This window comes from Pseudorasbora parva, chromosome 20 (genome assembly GCF_024679245.1).
Source record: "Pseudorasbora parva isolate DD20220531a chromosome 20, ASM2467924v1, whole genome shotgun sequence".
In the NCBI taxonomy this organism is placed as follows: Eukaryota; Metazoa; Chordata; class Actinopteri; order Cypriniformes; family Gobionidae; genus Pseudorasbora; species Pseudorasbora parva.
In genome coordinates this window covers 5,505,054-5,523,067 of record NC_090191.1, presented here as the reverse complement: position 1 = coordinate 5,523,067, position 18,014 = coordinate 5,505,054, and the positions used below count along the sequence as shown (strand labels likewise).

At 41.1% G+C, this 18,014-nt stretch overlaps 3 protein-coding genes across 7 annotated transcripts in view; 1 reads left to right on the top strand and 2 right to left on the bottom strand.

Moving 5' to 3' along the window:
* Positions 1-18,014, bottom strand: part of LOC137049032 (chemotaxis regulatory protein ChePep-like) — a 341,058-nt gene that overhangs the window by 73,595 nt on the left and 249,449 nt on the right. The gene's annotated exons all lie outside the window — the stretch shown is intronic.
* Positions 4,416-8,427, top strand: LOC137049030 (sialic acid-binding Ig-like lectin 14; the record flags this gene model as incomplete). The annotated part of the gene is made up of 6 exons (XM_067427426.1): positions 4,416-4,845; positions 4,924-5,106; positions 6,872-7,133; positions 7,216-7,344; positions 7,721-7,763; positions 8,395-8,427. Coding segments are annotated over 6 exons (1,080 nt in total), but the record flags the coding sequence as incomplete, so codon positions are not given.
* The window catches only part of LOC137049216 (NLR family CARD domain-containing protein 3-like), a 68,149-nt gene continuing 59,222 nt past the window's right edge, over positions 9,088-18,014 (bottom strand). For 4 of the 5 annotated variants that reach the window (XM_067427682.1, XM_067427683.1, XM_067427684.1 and 1 more), the window contains one exon: positions 9,088-12,604. In XM_067427682.1, the coding sequence (XP_067283783.1) occupies positions 12,012-12,604 (593 nt within the window). In that variant the 3' untranslated portion in view covers positions 9,088-12,011. The remainder of the gene's footprint in view (positions 12,605-18,014) is intronic. The other variant, XM_067427686.1, reaches the window with a different exon arrangement.

Below are 18,014 nucleotides of genomic sequence, written 5' to 3'. Positions count from 1 at the left end.
GGTTTTCTCCAAACATACCAATTAGAATTAAGGAACAACAAGTTATATCTTGGTCTCATCAGACCATGAATCTTTAGCAAACTACATGCAGGCTTTCATGTATCTTGCACTGAGAAGAGACTGGTGGAGGGCTGCAGTTATTGACTGCAGTGGTTGACTTTCTACAACTTTCTCCCATCTCCCGACTGCATTTCTGGAGCTCAGCCACAGTGATCTTTGGGTTCTTCTTTACCTCTCTCACCAAGGCTCTTCTCCCCCGATAGCTCAGTTTGCCTGGAAGGCCAGCTCTAGGAAGGGTTCTGGTCGTCCTCAAATAACTTCCAATTAGGGTTTAGGGAGGACACTGTGCTCTAAGGGAACCTTAAGTGCAGCAACAACAAAAAAAGAAAAAGAAAAAGTAACCTTGGTCTGATCTGTGCCATGCCACAATTCTGTCTCTGAACTCTTCAGGCAGTTATTTTGACCTCATGATTCTCATTTGCTCTGACATGCACCAGGGCTCTCAAGTCTCACGCATTGGGCGTGAGACACACGCATTTCAACCCGTTCACACGCTCACACGCCACACCATGTATTTCTCACGCAGAGAAATCGCCAGGGTAACACACACTAAAGTTGCGCGCTATTAGAGGAATCAAGCAAGTTCCCAGACGGCCCTGCCACACACCAGTTAATCTAATAAAAATAGAGACCGAACAGCCAATCATAAAATAGATTTGCTGTATCTGGGTATAGATATAGATATTCCCTCCACAAGAACGTTTACGTTCTGATTCCAACGTCACATTCTGTGATTCACGCCACGGCCTCACTCATTGAATCAAATGCTCGCTGAAGTACCGTTAGTTGGCAACTAGAAGCCCTGATGACAGACGCAGAGACACAAAGATAACGGTGTTAAGTTTCTGACAGCACTTTGTGTTTTCTGTTCTTAAACCTCAACAAAACTTAAAGGAAGCCTTGTCTCAATCATGATTTGCATGAAATGTATTTTGCTATCGTACGTTATTGTGCTCTCACTCAGTGAACATCTGTGCTCTTCTGCACTCGTGATTGCGGTGATGGACAGCTGTCCTCATCGACTGGTGTTTGGATGGGATTTTTTTTTTTTAACTCACTTTCATTAATTAATTTATTAAAAGTAACTCCATGTGGCAAGGGGGCGTGGTTCAGCGAGGTCTGCAGCGGGAGAGAGAGCCGCGGGACGAGCGGTAAGTGAGTGGGTTGGAAGCAGATTAATAACACCTGTCTCTCGTTCCAGTAATGAGCGCGGAGAGGGTATAAGACATCGGTGGAACCGGAGACCGAGGAGAGAGAGAGTCGGACTGTTGGTGCGAGAACACGGAGACTGAGTTGACCCGGAAGTGCCGCGAACCGGAAGTTATTGTTGCTTATGAGTTTGACTGAAAACACACGAAGAAGTGTGTTATTGACATTGCTAAAGAGAAAATAAAGAGAACGCATCAACAGTCCAGCCGACCCCTGTGTCCTCTTCCTTCCTTACTATATCGAACTTGTTACACTCCATTTTATAAGATCATTTTCATCTAGTAATTCCAAACATCACGAGGCAGACGACATTAGTGATCAAATACAGTCGAGTTATTAACCCGCTCCACAGCACCACCCAGTGGATTTACTTATAACTGCGAGATTTAGAGGGATTTATAATGGATTCACTGCATTTACGGCCAGCGAAGCAATAGCCTATAGTAAAATTTCAATTTTATTTTTATTTTTCGAATATTAATTACAAATCGAATATATTCGTGCTCACCCCTACTTTTGGAAGTTGAAGTGTAGCGATATAAAATTTGCAATGCAATATGTAAAATGGCAATGCATTTCAGTATTTAAATTTACATTTTCCATACCATGTGTGCAACATTTGGAACAAAATGATAATTCAAATTGAATAATATAATTTACATTTGTTATTTCCTACACTAGTTTTAACATATCATTTAAACATAAATTGTATATTGTAATACTTTATATAAGTTGCAAAATTAAAATTAAAATGTATTACAGAAATAATTAGATGTGTTTAACATGTTCAAGCTAAAATTGTAGCAAAATGATCATTTAAATGTTATTTTTCTAAATTGCATTTAAACTTCCATTTAAGATACTTGTGATTGCGATTTTGATTATATATCCCGCAATGAATATAGCAAAATTCAAAGTGGAATTGAAAATGCAAAACTCCATCTCGCCTAGGGCAACCAAAGAGCTAGAGCCGGCCCTGCCGCTGTCATAAAGAGAGGAAAAAGTGATATAGCAAACAATAATCATAGGCAGTTTGTCTAAGATTGTTTGAGAGTAAAATAATCTCTGTTGTAAACCACAGCTCACTTCAGCGTGACCACGCTCATGTTAAGGTGCCACCACCCTCTGGGCTGAAGGCCTCAAAAACCTGCTACCAACACCAATAAACAACACTAACCATTTTCTCTCTCTCTCTCTCTCTCTCTCTCTCTCTCTCTCTCTCTCTCTCTCTCTCTCTCTCTCTCTCTCTCTCTCTCTCTCTCTCTCTCTCTCTCTCACTCAATTCAATTCAATTCAAATCAGCTTTATTGGCATGACTGTCGGATAGTACAATGTTGCCAAAGCATTAAACATGTAACAAGTTATACAGGTATAGATATCTAAATACAAAATATAATTAAAGAAGAAAAAAAAAACATATACATTGCTATATTGTAAATATATTATGACATATATATTTATTTTAAAATCAATGATTTTAATTGTTCTCTCTCTCTCTCTCTCTCTCTCTCTCTCTCTCTCTCTCTCTCTCTCTCACACTCACACACACACACACACACACAAATTAAATGCATTTTTTTTTAATTTGTACGAATGTGTAATTTTTCATATCAGACCCCCATACCCAGCCAAACCCCGTTGCTGCCGCCACGGCCGAAATCTCACTCTGAACTCAGTTCAAAACTTGAGAGCTCTGATTAATTCAGCCTATTTGTGTATATTGGAAGTTTTATTGTTGCTTGGCTAATTATATCATGGTGTGCTGTGCATAACACTAGAACGACGGTGTTCTTTGACGGATAACATGAGATTAATATTTGAATTGCATTATAATTTGTTTGCCTTACGCTAGTGGTGTTGTACAATATACAGAATAACGATAGCACTGATAAAAGTTCCTTTACTAAGATTAGCTTGCATTCGTCTGGGAACCTGATAGCTGATGTTAGCAATGAACTGGTTAAAAATAACGAAAACGTAAAACTATTATACATTTTACATAGATTAATTTGATCATAGATCATTTGGTAAATTAAATAACTGCAAATTATAATAGTTTTCAAAAGTTACCTCATCACATGAAGCAACACTCACCGAAGAGGTCGAACTGGAATCCATGACTAAATCGGCCACCGTAGGAGTTGAAACGAAATCGAAATTGAGAGGAGCAGAAACTATTATTCACTGGATAGTCATATACCTTTTCACCACTAGATGGGGGAAAATATCACACAGTGGAGCTTTAAAATTCGAACACATACACCGACGGCGGCATTCGGCGCCTGTCCGCGGTGATTAAATGTATATTTCCCTCAAATCGTGAATGTACATGCTGATTTCACCCTGTGCTGCAAGATACACTCATCGTGCAGCTCTTCTGTCAGAAGTCGATTCAAAATTGAGCTCGCGCGTATATAATGTGTTCGTCAGGTGGCGGTGTGAGATCCCTGAGATACGGCACTGAGCTTCACATGCGAACCCCTTCAGGCACAATCGGCTTAAGAACGCGCATATAAACGCACTCAAAGTGTTCTTTTCCTCTCTAGGCAGGTATTGTTTTAGGTTTTTTTATCAAAATGTTCTTTTATATATTTGTGTGATGTTCTGTGTTTCGATCGCGGCTTTTAAATGTTATGAGAGAACGGTTAATTTACGAATGTGTAGTGTATAGTTTTGATCACTTTATTAAAAATGGTGGCTGTGTGCCGTGTGTAAAGTAAAATAAAATAGCCTCCTGCTGACTAGTGTCCTGCCCTTCCCAGCCCGTTTATACCGTTTATTTTTTTCCAGTCTATGGTTTACACACACAGATGATTCGACTATTGGTCGACCATAGAGAGATTCAAAAATTCTGATTCGAATGTGTAAATCCTTAGTCGTGGACACCCCTAGTAATCAGCCACAAAATGTTATAAGTAACAGAAATAAGCACAAATTTCAGGACATCCCAGAAAACACTTCGGAACCCAGAGGGTTAAGGGTAAAGGAGCAACCGTGTCTAAAGTGCTAGAAAGGATACAATCATTCTATTGCAACATCAAGTTTTTCTAATCTGTCAGATATGCTGAGTAGAGACAAATCAGGAATATTAATCTTCACAGGTAGAAATGCTAATTCTACCCTATTTGTAACAACGACTGGCTTTTGTAGCCTTGGCTGATATCTGTCAGAGTTTTCATGGCCCAGAGTATCTAATAAAACAACATTTTCATTATTATTTCTGTGTTTCAGGGGTTTATAGTGCCGAGTGGGGTGTGAGTTACAGTCCTTCACACATCTGTGCACTAAATGACTCTTCAGTGACAATGACCTGCACTTATACATACCCTACTGGATATCAGATCATTAATGTGTTCTGGACCAAAGTGTTAATACATGGTTTAGATCCTCCAGATCTGTCTGAGGACCCTGAATACAGTCAGAGGCTTCAGTATCTGGGAGATAAACAGGAGAACTGCACCATCAGACTGAGTCATGTGACACAGAAGGATTCACAAATGTACTATTTCAGATTCACAACTAATATACCAGAAGGAAAATGGATTGGCAAACCTGGAGTAACTCTTACTGTCACAGGTGACTTTCATGAGGTTGATCTCTTCTTCGTTATGTGTATGACAGCTGGCCTAGATATAATGTGTGTGTTGTGTTCAGATCTTCAGGTGGAGTCTCCTGAGAGAGTGACAGAGGGAGATTCAGTCCGTCTGACATGTAAAAGCAGCTGCACTCTGACTGATGGAGCAACATTCATCTGGTACAGAAACTCACAGCCATTAACCGAGAGAAGAGACAGAAGCGATAAACTCCTGCTGCAGTCAGTCAGAAGAGAGGATGCAGGCAGATATACAGTATTGTTCAAAATAATAGCAGTACAATGTGACTAACCAGAATAATCAAGGTTTTTCGTATTTTTTTATTGCTACGTGGCAAACAAGTTACCAGTAGGTTCAGTAGATTGTCAGAAAACAAATGAGACCCAGCATTCATGATATGCACGCTCTTAAGGCTGTGCAATTGGGCAATTAGTTGAATTAGTTGAAAGGGGTGTGTTCAAAAAAATATCAGTGTGGCATTCAATCACTGAGGTCATCAATTTTGTGAAGAAACAGGTGTGAATCAGGTGGCCCCTATTTAAGGATGAAGCCAACACTTGTTGAACATGCATTTGAAAGCTGAGGAAAATGGGTCGTTCAAGACATTGTTCAGAAGAACAGCGTACTTTGATTAAAAAGTTGATTAGAGAGGGGAAAACCTATAAAGAGGTGCAAAAAATGATAGGCTGTTCAGCTAAAATGATCTCCAATGCCTTAAAATGGAGAGCAAAACCAGAGAGACGTGGAAGAAAACGGAAGACAACCATCAAAATGGATAGAAGAATAACCAGAATGGCAAAGGCTCAGCCAATGATCACCTCCAGGATGATCAAAGACAGTCTGGAGTTACCTGTAAGTACTGTGACAGTTAGAAGACGTCTGTGTGAAGCTAATCTATTTTCAAGAATCCCCCGCTAAGTCCCTCTGTTAAAAAAAAGGCATGTGCAGAAGAGGTTACAATTTGCCAAAGAACACATCAACTGGCCTAAAGAGAAATGGAGGAACATTTTGTGGACTGATGAGAGTAAAATTGTTCTTTTTGGGTCCAAGGGCCACAGGCAGTTTGTGAGATGACCCCCAAACTCTGAATTCAAGCCACAGTGAAGACAGTGAAGCATGGAGGTGCAAGCATCATGATATGGGCATGTTTCTCCTACTATGGTGTTGGGCCTATTTATCGCATACCAGGGATCATGGATCAGTTTGCATATGTTAAAATACTTGAAGAGGTCATGTTGCCCTATGCTGAAGAGGACATGCCCTTGAAACAGTTGTTTCAACAAGACAATGACCCAAAACACACTAGTAAACGGGCAAAGTCTTGGTTCCAAACCAACAAAATTAATGTTATGGAGTGGCCAGCCCAATCTCCAGACCTTAATCCAATTGAGAACTTGTGGGGTGATATCAAAAATGCTGTTTCTGAAGCAAAACCAAGAAATGTGAATGAATTGTGGAATGTTGTTAAAGAATCATGGAGTGGAATAACAGCTGAGAGGTGCCACAAGTTGGTTGACTCCATGCCACACAGATGTCAAGCAGTTTTAAAAAACTGTGGTCATACAACTAAATATTAGTTTAGTGATTCACAGGATTGCTAAATCCCAGAAAAAAAAAATGTTTGTACAAAATAGTTTTGAGTTTGTACAGTCAAAGGTAGACACTGCTATTTTTTTGAACACACCCCTTTCAACTAATTGCCCAATTGCACAGCCTTAAGAGCGTGCATATCATGAATGCTGGGTCTTGTTTGTTTTCTGACAATCTACTGAACCTACTGGTAACTTGTTTGCCACGTGGCAATAAAAAATATACTAAAAACCTTGATTATTCTGGTTAGTCACATTGTACTGCTATTATTTTGAACAAGACTGTAGCTGTGCTGTACACGGACACAGTCACATCTCTCCTGCGGTTTATCTCAATGTCACGCGTAGGTATTAATTAAAGAAAATGAAAAAACTGGAGATTTTGTTCAGATGAGATGATAACAATTTTGTCTGATTTAGATGCACCAAAGAGCGTCTCAGTGTCCATCATTCAGTCTGGAGGTCATATTTGGGAGGGAGATTCAGTGACTCTGAGCTGCAGCAGTGACTCAAACCCTCCAGCTCTGAACTTCAGCTGGTTTAAAAGAGGAGCGTTTGTAGGATCCGGAAGAATCTACAACAGCTCAAAGATCAGCTCTGATGACAGTGGAGAATACAAGTGCAAGTCCAGAAATCAACATGGAGAGAGAGACTCTGATGCTTGTGACTTTACAAGTCATGTGTGAGTTTTATGAATCATATTCTCTGTTTTAGCCACATACACCTGCTTATGTACTTATTTTGTTCATATATGTGTCTTATAGTCCTGATAAACAGATGTTGTTTTTCTGTATTCCAGCAGAAAGATGTGTCTCGTGGTCTTTAGGATTTGGTGTTGGTGTTATTGTTGGACTCGGCGGAGCATCAGCTGCTCTCATTGTGCTGTACATTCGGTAAGACGTCCTTTACAAATAAACTGCAGTGTGAATACAGTAATACTGTACTACCGTAATTTAAGCAAAGCATGCTTGTTTATCACACTTGTACTACAGTTAAAAACTGCACTAACTTCACTAACCTGCAATATATTATATTGTATTTCAATATATTTAAACCGTTATTGGTCATAAATCTGTGGAAATATATTTTCTTTCCGTAAGGGAAGGAGTTTGTGTGAGTTAGTAAGAATTAACATTATTAAACAACATTGTCGTAAACACACATGGTAAAGTGTCTTTAATGTCCTGAATGTCTTCAGCTGTGTGTGAATCATGGGTAACGTCCCTCCGGTTAAAAACTCTTAAAATCTGTCCATCTTTCTTTTGATAGTCATACAAAAAGGATGAAAAGATCCACTATAAGATTGTCTGAGGTGAGATTATCACAATTACTTACTTTTCCCCTTTACAGTTTTCCAGTCGCTATCATGCAGAGATTAAGGGCCAGATTGACTTCTTTTGGCTTAAAAAAAACGATCAGGTTTTATTGAAGACACGCAGTGATACATTTTTAAAAAAAAAGGTGTGAACAGGGTTATTTTTGCTGCTGACCTTATAGCATATGCATTTGTAGGAGTTTCCCTTTCAGGTGTAAAATTCATGAGAGGAGAGTATTTAAATGAATCGTGTAAGGTGATGTACCAAGTCTTAAACCAGACGCTAACGGGTAGATTGCGATGGTCATTATGGAAATGATCCAGCTGGGTCTGAGTTCATTAATCTGATTTTATTTTTAATTAATTTGCACGTCGTCAGTAGATCACGCGCAGGACTGTTCACTCCCATTGCTGCTTTTCTGGAATTGAGCTCACACTAATTTTCCCTGTTTAGTAAATCTGGCCCTAAGAGTACAGGACACATGAGGATCTAAAACTTCAGTTTCAAGAGCTTCTATAATCCAGAAAAAACTGATTTAAATAAATATCCTCTGAACATTAAAGGCAGTAGCATTAGATTATCAGATAAACATGAACTTACGATGTTTAAACCCTTCTGTCTCTGTAGATTGTGGATCCCAGCGTGGACGTGTACATATAGAGGAAGGCTGGCTTGATTTCCTGACAGATCTGAACTCATCAGCTCACAGGAACAGACACCATGCCATAAAACAATACATATATACACACAGAGTAGAGACCATAAAGGAAAGGCACATCATCATCTCTGCTTATGCCTACCTGAGTCCTCCTTTCAACTCCTCTCCATGAGCCTCAGTCACTAAACTTTACTAAGAGTGACTACCACTAATAATGAATCTTGTAAATTCATTGTTTTTTCCTTTCATGTTTAATATAATTTGAACCCTGTGATTTTTGACCGGAACAGTAAAAGTGTAATGTTTTATTGAAATGAAACTCCTATTTCTTCTCTCTCTCTCTCTCTCTCTCTCTCTCTCTCTCTCTCTCTCTCTCTCTCTCTCTCTCTCTCTCTCTCTCTCTCTCTCTCTCTCTCTCTCTCTGTCTGTGTGTGTGTGTTTATTTCTGACGGTCGGTCACTTTGACAGTGATTTTTTTTTTTTATAAGCTTGGTTATATATTTTAAAAAACTTCTCTGTCGAATGCAGTTCTTTTTTATTTTTCAGATTTCATATCTAAACCAGCATTTGAGTCAATTTTTTGTGTTTTCACCTGTATCAAATCGAGCCGTTCGATTGTGTTCGGTGTCCATTCGTGTGACGTCACACATCGAACAGCTTTATTTCAGACAGGGGAAAACACCCTCAGAAACACACCCTTTGTCCCCCCTTGGATTTATTAGCAGGTGGTCACCCTAGACATGACATTGTCACAGTCACATTAGTTTGGACTTGTTCATCACTCATTTGTTGTCAAAGATACTCATTACGTTCAGCTGTGCACTTGTAACCGGTCCTCTGCTGACCGCCATTACGCTCTCGCTCTCTCTCTGCGTTGTGTTTAACAGAAGACCAGGACACACACACTGCTGTTCATCAAAGGGGAGTTTTATTGACATCCATCCCGCCTCAGGAGCAGATCTCGTCTGTGGATTAATACGCACTGAGATCATATCTCTTCATGGATGTTTCACAAGATATCCCTCTCTCCAGCATATGCAATGTGAACTCATTATGTTTAACATTTGAAAGAATTAATACTAACATTGAGACCTTATAGCATTATTCACAGAGCAAGAACACAAAAAGGAAATAAAAGTCAAATACCTGTGGATTAATATGCACTAAGATCACAAGATATCCCTATATGACATAATAACTGTTAATAAAAGACTCAAAGCCATGCCAACAACATATCATGCGATCCACTTGATATAACTACATATTCTCAATCCACATGCATATAAAACACACATCAGAACACTGCTGATAGTCTCAGTATAGTTTACAGTAAGATATTGGACCAATTTATACACTTTACAAACTTAATTCGTCCATGTAAGACTGGATTTCACCTGAGAACGAACTCAAGAATTTCAAAGCTGCAATAAGACAATGAACCTTTCCTCATCTGAATAAGAGAAGTGAAAACAAGAGCCCACCGCCCAATCCTATTTCCCCAGCCCTGCCGAGTCCTGACCTCTCACCCTCTCTGTCTCAGGGACACATAATCCTGCACATCTCACAGATCCTGACACAAGCTGTTTCTTTAAATACATGTTGGTGTGATTGGTAAACCGGTTTCATTCCCACATCAGTAGAACAGGTCATAATAATGACCACAGGGCTTGTTCCTCTGGTGTGGGAGATGCTCAAACAGATCTTTTGATGAACATTTGCTGTCAGGACCCGAGGATAGGTGGGAGCGTTAGGTCACGAGAAGGTCAACCAGAAGCTGCATGAATATTTGGGTGCTGAATGTTTCTTGTTCTTTGTTCTGGTTGAGTATTTAAGGAGAAGGGGCAAACCCCTCAGGGAAGCATCTGTATCCAGAACACACACACGGTTACGGTGTGTCTCTACTGCCGGGGAAATGAGGACTCTTTGAAACTAGGTTTATATTATTTGGTGATTGTGGTTAATATTGTGTGCTGATCAGTTGTGGATGATGAAGTCATTTTTAATTCTTTTATTTGATATTTGTACCTGGCTAAATAAACATTAATCTGGATTTATCTTGTTTTAGTCCAAATCATTGAGTCTAGCGTCGCATGAGGAGGGCAGATTCATACGGAGGACCCCATGAACTGGAGCGCACGCACGCACGCACGCACACACACACACACACACACACACAATCTCCTCTGTTTCTCTGAATTGCTCTGTTTGAGGAGCACTTTAACTCTCATCTGTTCTTGTTTTTTTTCCAGACAAATGAGACAATTTCATAGTTTAATTGTTATTATTATTAGTATTGTTTGTTTTTTTTTGGTCACAAAATAAATGTTAACACTTTACAATATGGGCGCACTAATATGCAATAATTCCTGTTTATTGTCTTTAATTAAAGCCGATGGTGTTGCTAATCTTTGACCGGCCCGAGACTGATAAGAGGTTAAATAATCCAGTCCACAATCACTTTTGATATTGAAAAGAGTCATTCTGTGTGTTTCCCAAATCAGTGACATCATTTATTTGTTATAATTTGGCAATTAAAGATTAAAAATCCAGGATTTTTTAAACATTTAGTAGTTTTGATCAGGACTGAGATTGATTAATAGAGTTATGCAAAAAAAAAAAAAACATTTTTACAGCAGTTTAATTTGACGAAAGAGCGGTGAATTTGCCCACAGTGTATCGTTGAGTTTGGGAAAAGTTTCAAAGCATTTTTGCAAAATATGTCAAAATATGATTTGTCACCAAAACTCATTCCATTTGCTGAAACACAGAGAAAGTTATTTCCAAATTAAGACTATAATCCTAAATGTGTGGGGCTCTGGGGCTTAACAATAACTCAGAATATTATACGCACAGCATCAGATCTGGATCAGTCCTGTCTGACCGATACCTGACTGCTAGGGCGGTCCTATGTGGTTGCTAGGGTACTCAGGGTGGTTGCTATGGTCTTTCTATGTGGTTGCTAGGGTACTCAGAGTGGTTGCTATGGTCTTTCTATGTGGTTGCTAGGGTAATTGGGTGGTTGCTATGCGGTGGTAAGGGTACTTGGAGTTGTTGGTACGTGGTTGCTAGGGCAGTTGGGGTGGTTTCTTGGCTACTCGGGTGGTTGCTATGGAGTTCTGGGTGGTTGCTATGAGATAGATAGATAGATAGATAGATAGATAGATAGATAGATAGATAGATAGATAGATAGATAGATAGATGGAGATGATAGATAGATAGATAGATAGATAGATAGATAGATAGATAGATAGATAGATAGATGGAGATGAGATGATAGATAGATAGATAGATAGATAGATAGATAGATAGATAGATAGATAGATAGATAGATAGATAGATAGATAGATAGATAGATAGAAATGTAAAATGACGAGATATTTTTTCTTGTTTTCTTGAAAATAAAATCTAAATGAAGTTTTTCTTCTCTCTCTCTCACACACACACACACACACACACACACACACACACACACACACACGTTTGTGATGAAGAGAGAGTAAGAGCCTCTATATCATCTCACAGTCAGTGGTTTATCGTGAGCTCAAAGCATTATGGGTAGAATCTCTCATCAGTCTGCTCTGACTCCTCAACACAGTTTCACTGATGATCCCAAATAAACCCTAAACCCAGGATAGAGTGTGTGTGTGAATGTGGTCTGGACTGAGTGGATGAGGCTCATTGTGTCTCCAGAGACGCTGTAGAAGGACAGAGTTCCTGCTCTGGGATCCACATACACTCCTACTCTATAGATATCAGCAAACACTCCTCTACTGGGATCTGTTCTAATGCTGATGGGCTCTACAGGGAGTTCAATGAGTGTGTTATTGTGTTTGAATGAGTAACTGAAGGGAGAGCAGCCCAAACACCAGGACTGATCATTGCCTCCAAACCAACACTCATCACCCCGTCTCTTCCTGCCGATGCTCTTATATGACACTGATATACACACATAATAACCTCTCCACTCAATCTCCCAGTAGCAGCGTCCACACACACTCTCTCCACACACACTCTCTCCACACACACTCTCTTGACACAACACCTGCTGATGCTCATCAAATCTGTCTGGATGATCAGGATACGGCTGGAGTGTGCCAGTGAGTGTAATCTCTGTGTTCCCCTCAGACAGACGGAGGCGTTTATTCGCTGTGTTCGGATCCAGAGTGAACTTCTGATAATCTGATGAAGAGAAAACATCACAGTCAGGAATTATGAATCTCATCTGATAATGAACACTGGAAAACATTAACATTATTCTTACAGAAACTCTCTTGAGTTCAGATCTGACAGTTTCCCCAAACTCATCTCCAGCAGCAGATCTGAGCCTGATTTATGATTCTTATCCTGTCTATAAATCTCATCTCATCTGTAGCTCAGCGCTCGACTCTCAGGTCTGAGCCTGATTTATGATTCTTATCCTGTCTATAAATCTCATCTCATCTGTAGCTCAGCGCTCGACTCTCAGGTCTGAGCCTGATTTATGATTCTTATCCTGTCTATAAATCTCATCTCATCTGCAGCTCAGCGCTCGACTCTCAGGTCTGAGCCTGATTTATGATCCTTATCCTGTCTATAAATCTCATCTCATCTGCAGCTCAGCGCTCAACTCTCAGGTCTGAGCCTGATTTATGATTCTTATCCTGTCTATAAATCTCATCTCATCTGCAGCTCAGCGCTCGACTCTCAGGTCTGAGCCTGATTTATGATTCTTATCCTGTCTATAAATCTCATCTCATCTGCAGCTCAGCGCTCGACTCTCAGGTCTGAGCCTGATTTATGATTCTTATCCTGTCTATAAATCTCATCTCATCTGTAGCTCAGCGCTCGACTCTCAGGTCTGAGCCTGATTTATGATTCTTATCCTGTCTATAAATCTCAACTCATCTGCAGCTCAGCGCTCGACTCTCAGGTCTGAGCCTGATTTATGATCCTTATCCTGTCTATAAATCTCAACTCATCTGCAGCTCAGCGCTCAACTCTCAGGTCTGAGCCTGATTTATGATTCTTATCCTGTCTATAAATCTCATCTCATCTGCAGCTCAGCGCTCGACTCTCAGGTCTGAGCCTGATTTATGATTCTTATCCTGTCTATAAATCTCATCTCATCTGCAGCTCAGCGCTCGACTCTCAGGTCTGAGCCTGATTTATGATTCTTATCCTGTCTATAAATCTCATCTCATCTGCAGCTCAGCGCTCGACTCTCAGGTCTGAGCCTGATTAATGATTCTTATCCTGTCTATAAATCTCATCTCATCTGCAGCTCAGCGCTCAACTCTCGGGTCTGAGCCTGATTTATGATTCTTATCCTGTCTATAAATCTCATCTCATCTGTAGCTCAGCGCTCGACTCTCAGGTCTGAGCCTGATTTATGATCCTTATCCTGTCTATAAATCTCATCTCATCTGCAGCTCAGCGCTCGACTCTCAGGTCTGAGCCTGATTTATGATTCTTATTCTGTCTATAAATCTCATCTCATCTGCAGCTCAGCGCTCGACTCTCAGGTCTGAGCCTGATTTATGATTCTTATCCTGTCTATAAATCTCATCTCATCTGCAGCTCAGCGCTCGACTCTCAGGTCTGAGCCTGGTTTATGATTCTTATCCTGTCTATAAATCTCATCTCATCTGCAGCTCAGCGCTCGACTCTCAGGTCTGAGCCTGATTTATGATTCTTATCCTGTCTATAAATCTCATCTCATCTGTAGCTCAGCGCTCGACTCTCAGGTCTGAGCCTGATTTATGATTCTTATTCTGTCTATAAATCTCATCTCATCTGCAGCTCAGCGCTCGACTCTCAGGTCTGAGCCTGATTTATGATTCTTATCCTGTCTATAAATCTCATCTCATCTGTAGCTCAGCGCTCGACTCTCAGGTCTGAGCCTGATTTATGATTCTTATCCTGTCTATAAATCTCATCTCATCTGCAGCTCAGCGCTCGACTCTCAGGTCTGTTCTGTCTGTGTGTGTGTGTGTGTGTGTGTGTGTTGGGTAGATTTAGGGATAGGGGTAGTGTGTGTGTCTGTGTATGTGTGTATTACAGAAGAGGGTGACTTATGAGGACATTACCCATGTCCCCACTTTTCAAAATCATTGTGTGTGTGTGTGTGTGTGTGTGTGATGGGTTTAGGGGTAGGGACAGTATGCGTGTGTGTGTGTGTGTGTGTGTGTGTATGTGTTTGTGTTGGGTAGATTTAGGGATAGGGGTAGTGTGTGTGTCTGTGTGTGTGTGTGTGTGTCTGTGTGTGTGTATTACAGAAGAGGGTGACTTATGAGGACATTACCCATGTCCCCACTTTTCAAAATCATTGTGTGTGTGTGTGTGTGTGTGTGTGTGTGTGATGGGTTTAGGGATAGGGACAGTGTGTGTGTGTGTGTGTGTGAGTCATGGGTTTAGGGGTAGGGACTGTGTGTGTGTGTGTGTGTGTCTGTTGGGTAGATTTAGGGGTAGGGACAGTGTGTGTGTGTGTGTGTGTGTGTGTGTGTGTGTCTGTGTGTGTGTGTATTACAGAAGAGGGTGACTAATGAGGACATTACCCATGTCCCCACTTTTCAAAATCATTGTGTGTGTGTGTGTGTGTGTGTGTGTGTGTGTGTGTGTGTGTGTGTGTGTGTGTGTGTGATGGGTTTAGGGGTAGGGACAGTGGCCCTCATTTATCAATCTTGCGTAGAAACTGGTGTATATGTTGGTGTAAGATTATGCTTACACTCCTCTCACCGCCTGATTTATGAAGCTGTGCGCACCTCTGCAATCCAGGTGTACGCAATACTTGCCCTTAATAAATGTGGCGGCTGAAAACGATCGTCATTAGAATAACACGCCCCTATATATTCAAGTCTCCGCCTCCCCCACGCCCTCATTTTACGCCATGGACAAACAGAAGACGGCAAAGAAGCGAAACTTCTCCGACGTGGAGATCGGGCGCGCTCAATCATCTCACTAGTCCACTAGTCAGGACACTGATTAGGACATAAGTCAATGGGCTGACTCCCTGATCAGTGCTCTGACTAGTGAACTAGTGAGATGATTGAGACGCGCCCATCGAGACCATCACCAGGGAAGTGGGAAAAAAAAGAAAGAAAAAAAAACGAAATTGTTTTATTTGGGAGTTTAAAGAGTGGGAATAAAGGCACCTACAAAAACAAAATATGGACCCAAATTACGAGTACTCTTAACAGTGTGGAGGTTGAGAAGCGCACTCCAGCAGTTTAAAGCTGTTTGGATGATAAATTACCATCACTGCATTATTTTACAGCACGTTTTGAAACAATTAGCATTTAATTTCGTATCACGGCACATGTATTGGGGTGTACAATAGTGATGATGATGTGATGTGGAGTAAGATTCATTCACATTAATAATTACATGACAATTTGTAAGATTCTTCTTCTTATTATTATTATGATTATTATTCTTAATGACGCTTGTTATTTAGAAGAAGAATGTCGTTTTTATTGATTTTATTATTATTTAAAAGAAGAAGGTCATTTTTATTATTTTGTCAGTCTGAATTATTTTAGTCCCAGTGCGTGCGCAGCTGCCGGGCCAGGCGGGCCTGAAACGTCAGATAAAGTGCACAGGCTCGCGACTGGAGGAATACATATGCCTACAGATCAAACGCTTTGGTAAAGTCACACAAATTAAACATTGACGTTCATGTTGCACAAAAATAAACACTAAATGTTGTTGTTGTGGTTTTTAACAGTGGGTCATATAGCATATCTTGTCAGTGCGTTTTGTGGTGTTAGGAATTGTTTTTCTGCGCATTTCCCCACTAACTCAAACGTGCGTACACCACCTCCTGAGCTGGCGGAGGATTTGAGCGTGCCGTACGCCAACGTCCATATTGAAAAAATCTCAAAGTCACCGTGGGTTTGGGTGTACGCAAGGTGTACGCTGGAAATTTGGTGTACGCACTTTTGATAAATGAGGACCAATGTGTGTGTGTGTGTGTGTGTGTTGGGTAGATTTAGGGATAGGGGTAGTGTGTGTGTCTGTGTGTGTGTGTATTACAGAAGAGGGTGACTTATGAGGACATTACCCATGTCCCCACTTTTCAAAATCATTGTGTGTGTGTGTGTGTGTGTGTGTGTGTGTGTGTGTGTGTGTGTGTGTGTGTGTGTGTGTGTGATGGGTTTAGGGGTAGGGACAGTGTGCGTGTGTGTGTGTGTGTGAGTGATGGGTTTAGGGGTAGGGACAGTGTGTGTGTGTATTACAGAAGAGGGTGACTTATGAGGACATTACCCATGTCCCCACTTTTCAAAATCATTGTGTGTGTGTGTGTTGGGTACATGTAGGGGTAGTGTGTGTGTGTGTGTGTGTGTGTGTGTGTTGGGTAGATTTAGGGATAGGGGTAGTGTGTGTGTGTGTGTGTGTGTGTGTGTGTGTGTGTGTGTGTGTGTGTTGGGTAGATTTAGGGATAGGGGTAGTGTGTGTGTGTGTGTGTGTGTGTGTGTGTGTGTGTGTGTATTACAGAAGAGGGTGACTTATGAGGACATTACCCATGTCCCCACTTTTCAAAATCATTGTGTGTGTGTGTGTTGGGTACATGTAGGGGTAGTGTGTGTGTGTGTGTGTGTGTGTGTGTGTGAGTCTGTGTGTTTGTTTTGTGTCATATCAGGACACACATGTGTATAATGACATGGGCATTACACCATGTCCCCACTTTTCAAAATCATTGTGTGTGTGTGTGTGTGATGGGTTTAGGGGTAGGGACAGTGTGTGTGTGTGTGTGTGTGTGAGTGATGGGTTTAGGGGTAGGGACTGTGTGTGTGTGTGTGTGTGTGTGTCTGTTGGGTAGATTTAGGGGTAGAGACTGTGTGTGTGTGTGTGTGTGTGTGTGTGTGTGTGTGTGTGTGTGTGTGTGTGTGTGTGTGTGTATTACAGAAGAGGGTGACTTATGAGGACATTACCCATGTCCCCACTTTTCAAAATCATTGTGTGTGTGTGTTGGGTACATGTAGGGGTAGTGTGTGTGTGTGTGTGTGTGTGTGTGTGTGTGTGTGTGTGTGTGTGTGTGTGTGTGTGTTGGGTAGATTTAGGGATAGGGGTAGTGTGTGTGTCACAAACCATAAAGTGTAGTCAGGGTTCTGCTATGGTTTAACATGGTTTCCAGAGATCTGGAGCTGATTCGGGTGCTCGGTGGTTTGTGACTGTTGTCTCGCGCCGCGCTGTCGTTTAATATTCACAAGAATATCCGAATATCTGAACCAGGAAGTTAGTCACCAGATCACACGAAAACCAGTTAAACCGTAACACCGGAGAGCGCCGAGATGTTTTCCTCTGAGGTGCTCGCGCATCGCAGTTGTGCTGCCGTGGTACACCATATCGGTTTTGCAAAGGGAACAAGGGGCCATTTTATTTGTCCTCTGTTTAAAGTATTCCCATACTTTTGATAACAGTGGTCTCTGTTTTTGTGATAGAATGCTACTTTCTCTGTTCCCTGTATGCCATTACGCGAGACGTAAACAAACAGCGTGACACGCATTTCACACACGTCGGCATATTTTTGTAGTCGAAGTAAACGATGACGTCGACGCGTCGTTGCAGCACTAGTGTGTGTGTGTGTGTGTGTGTTTTGTGACATATCCGG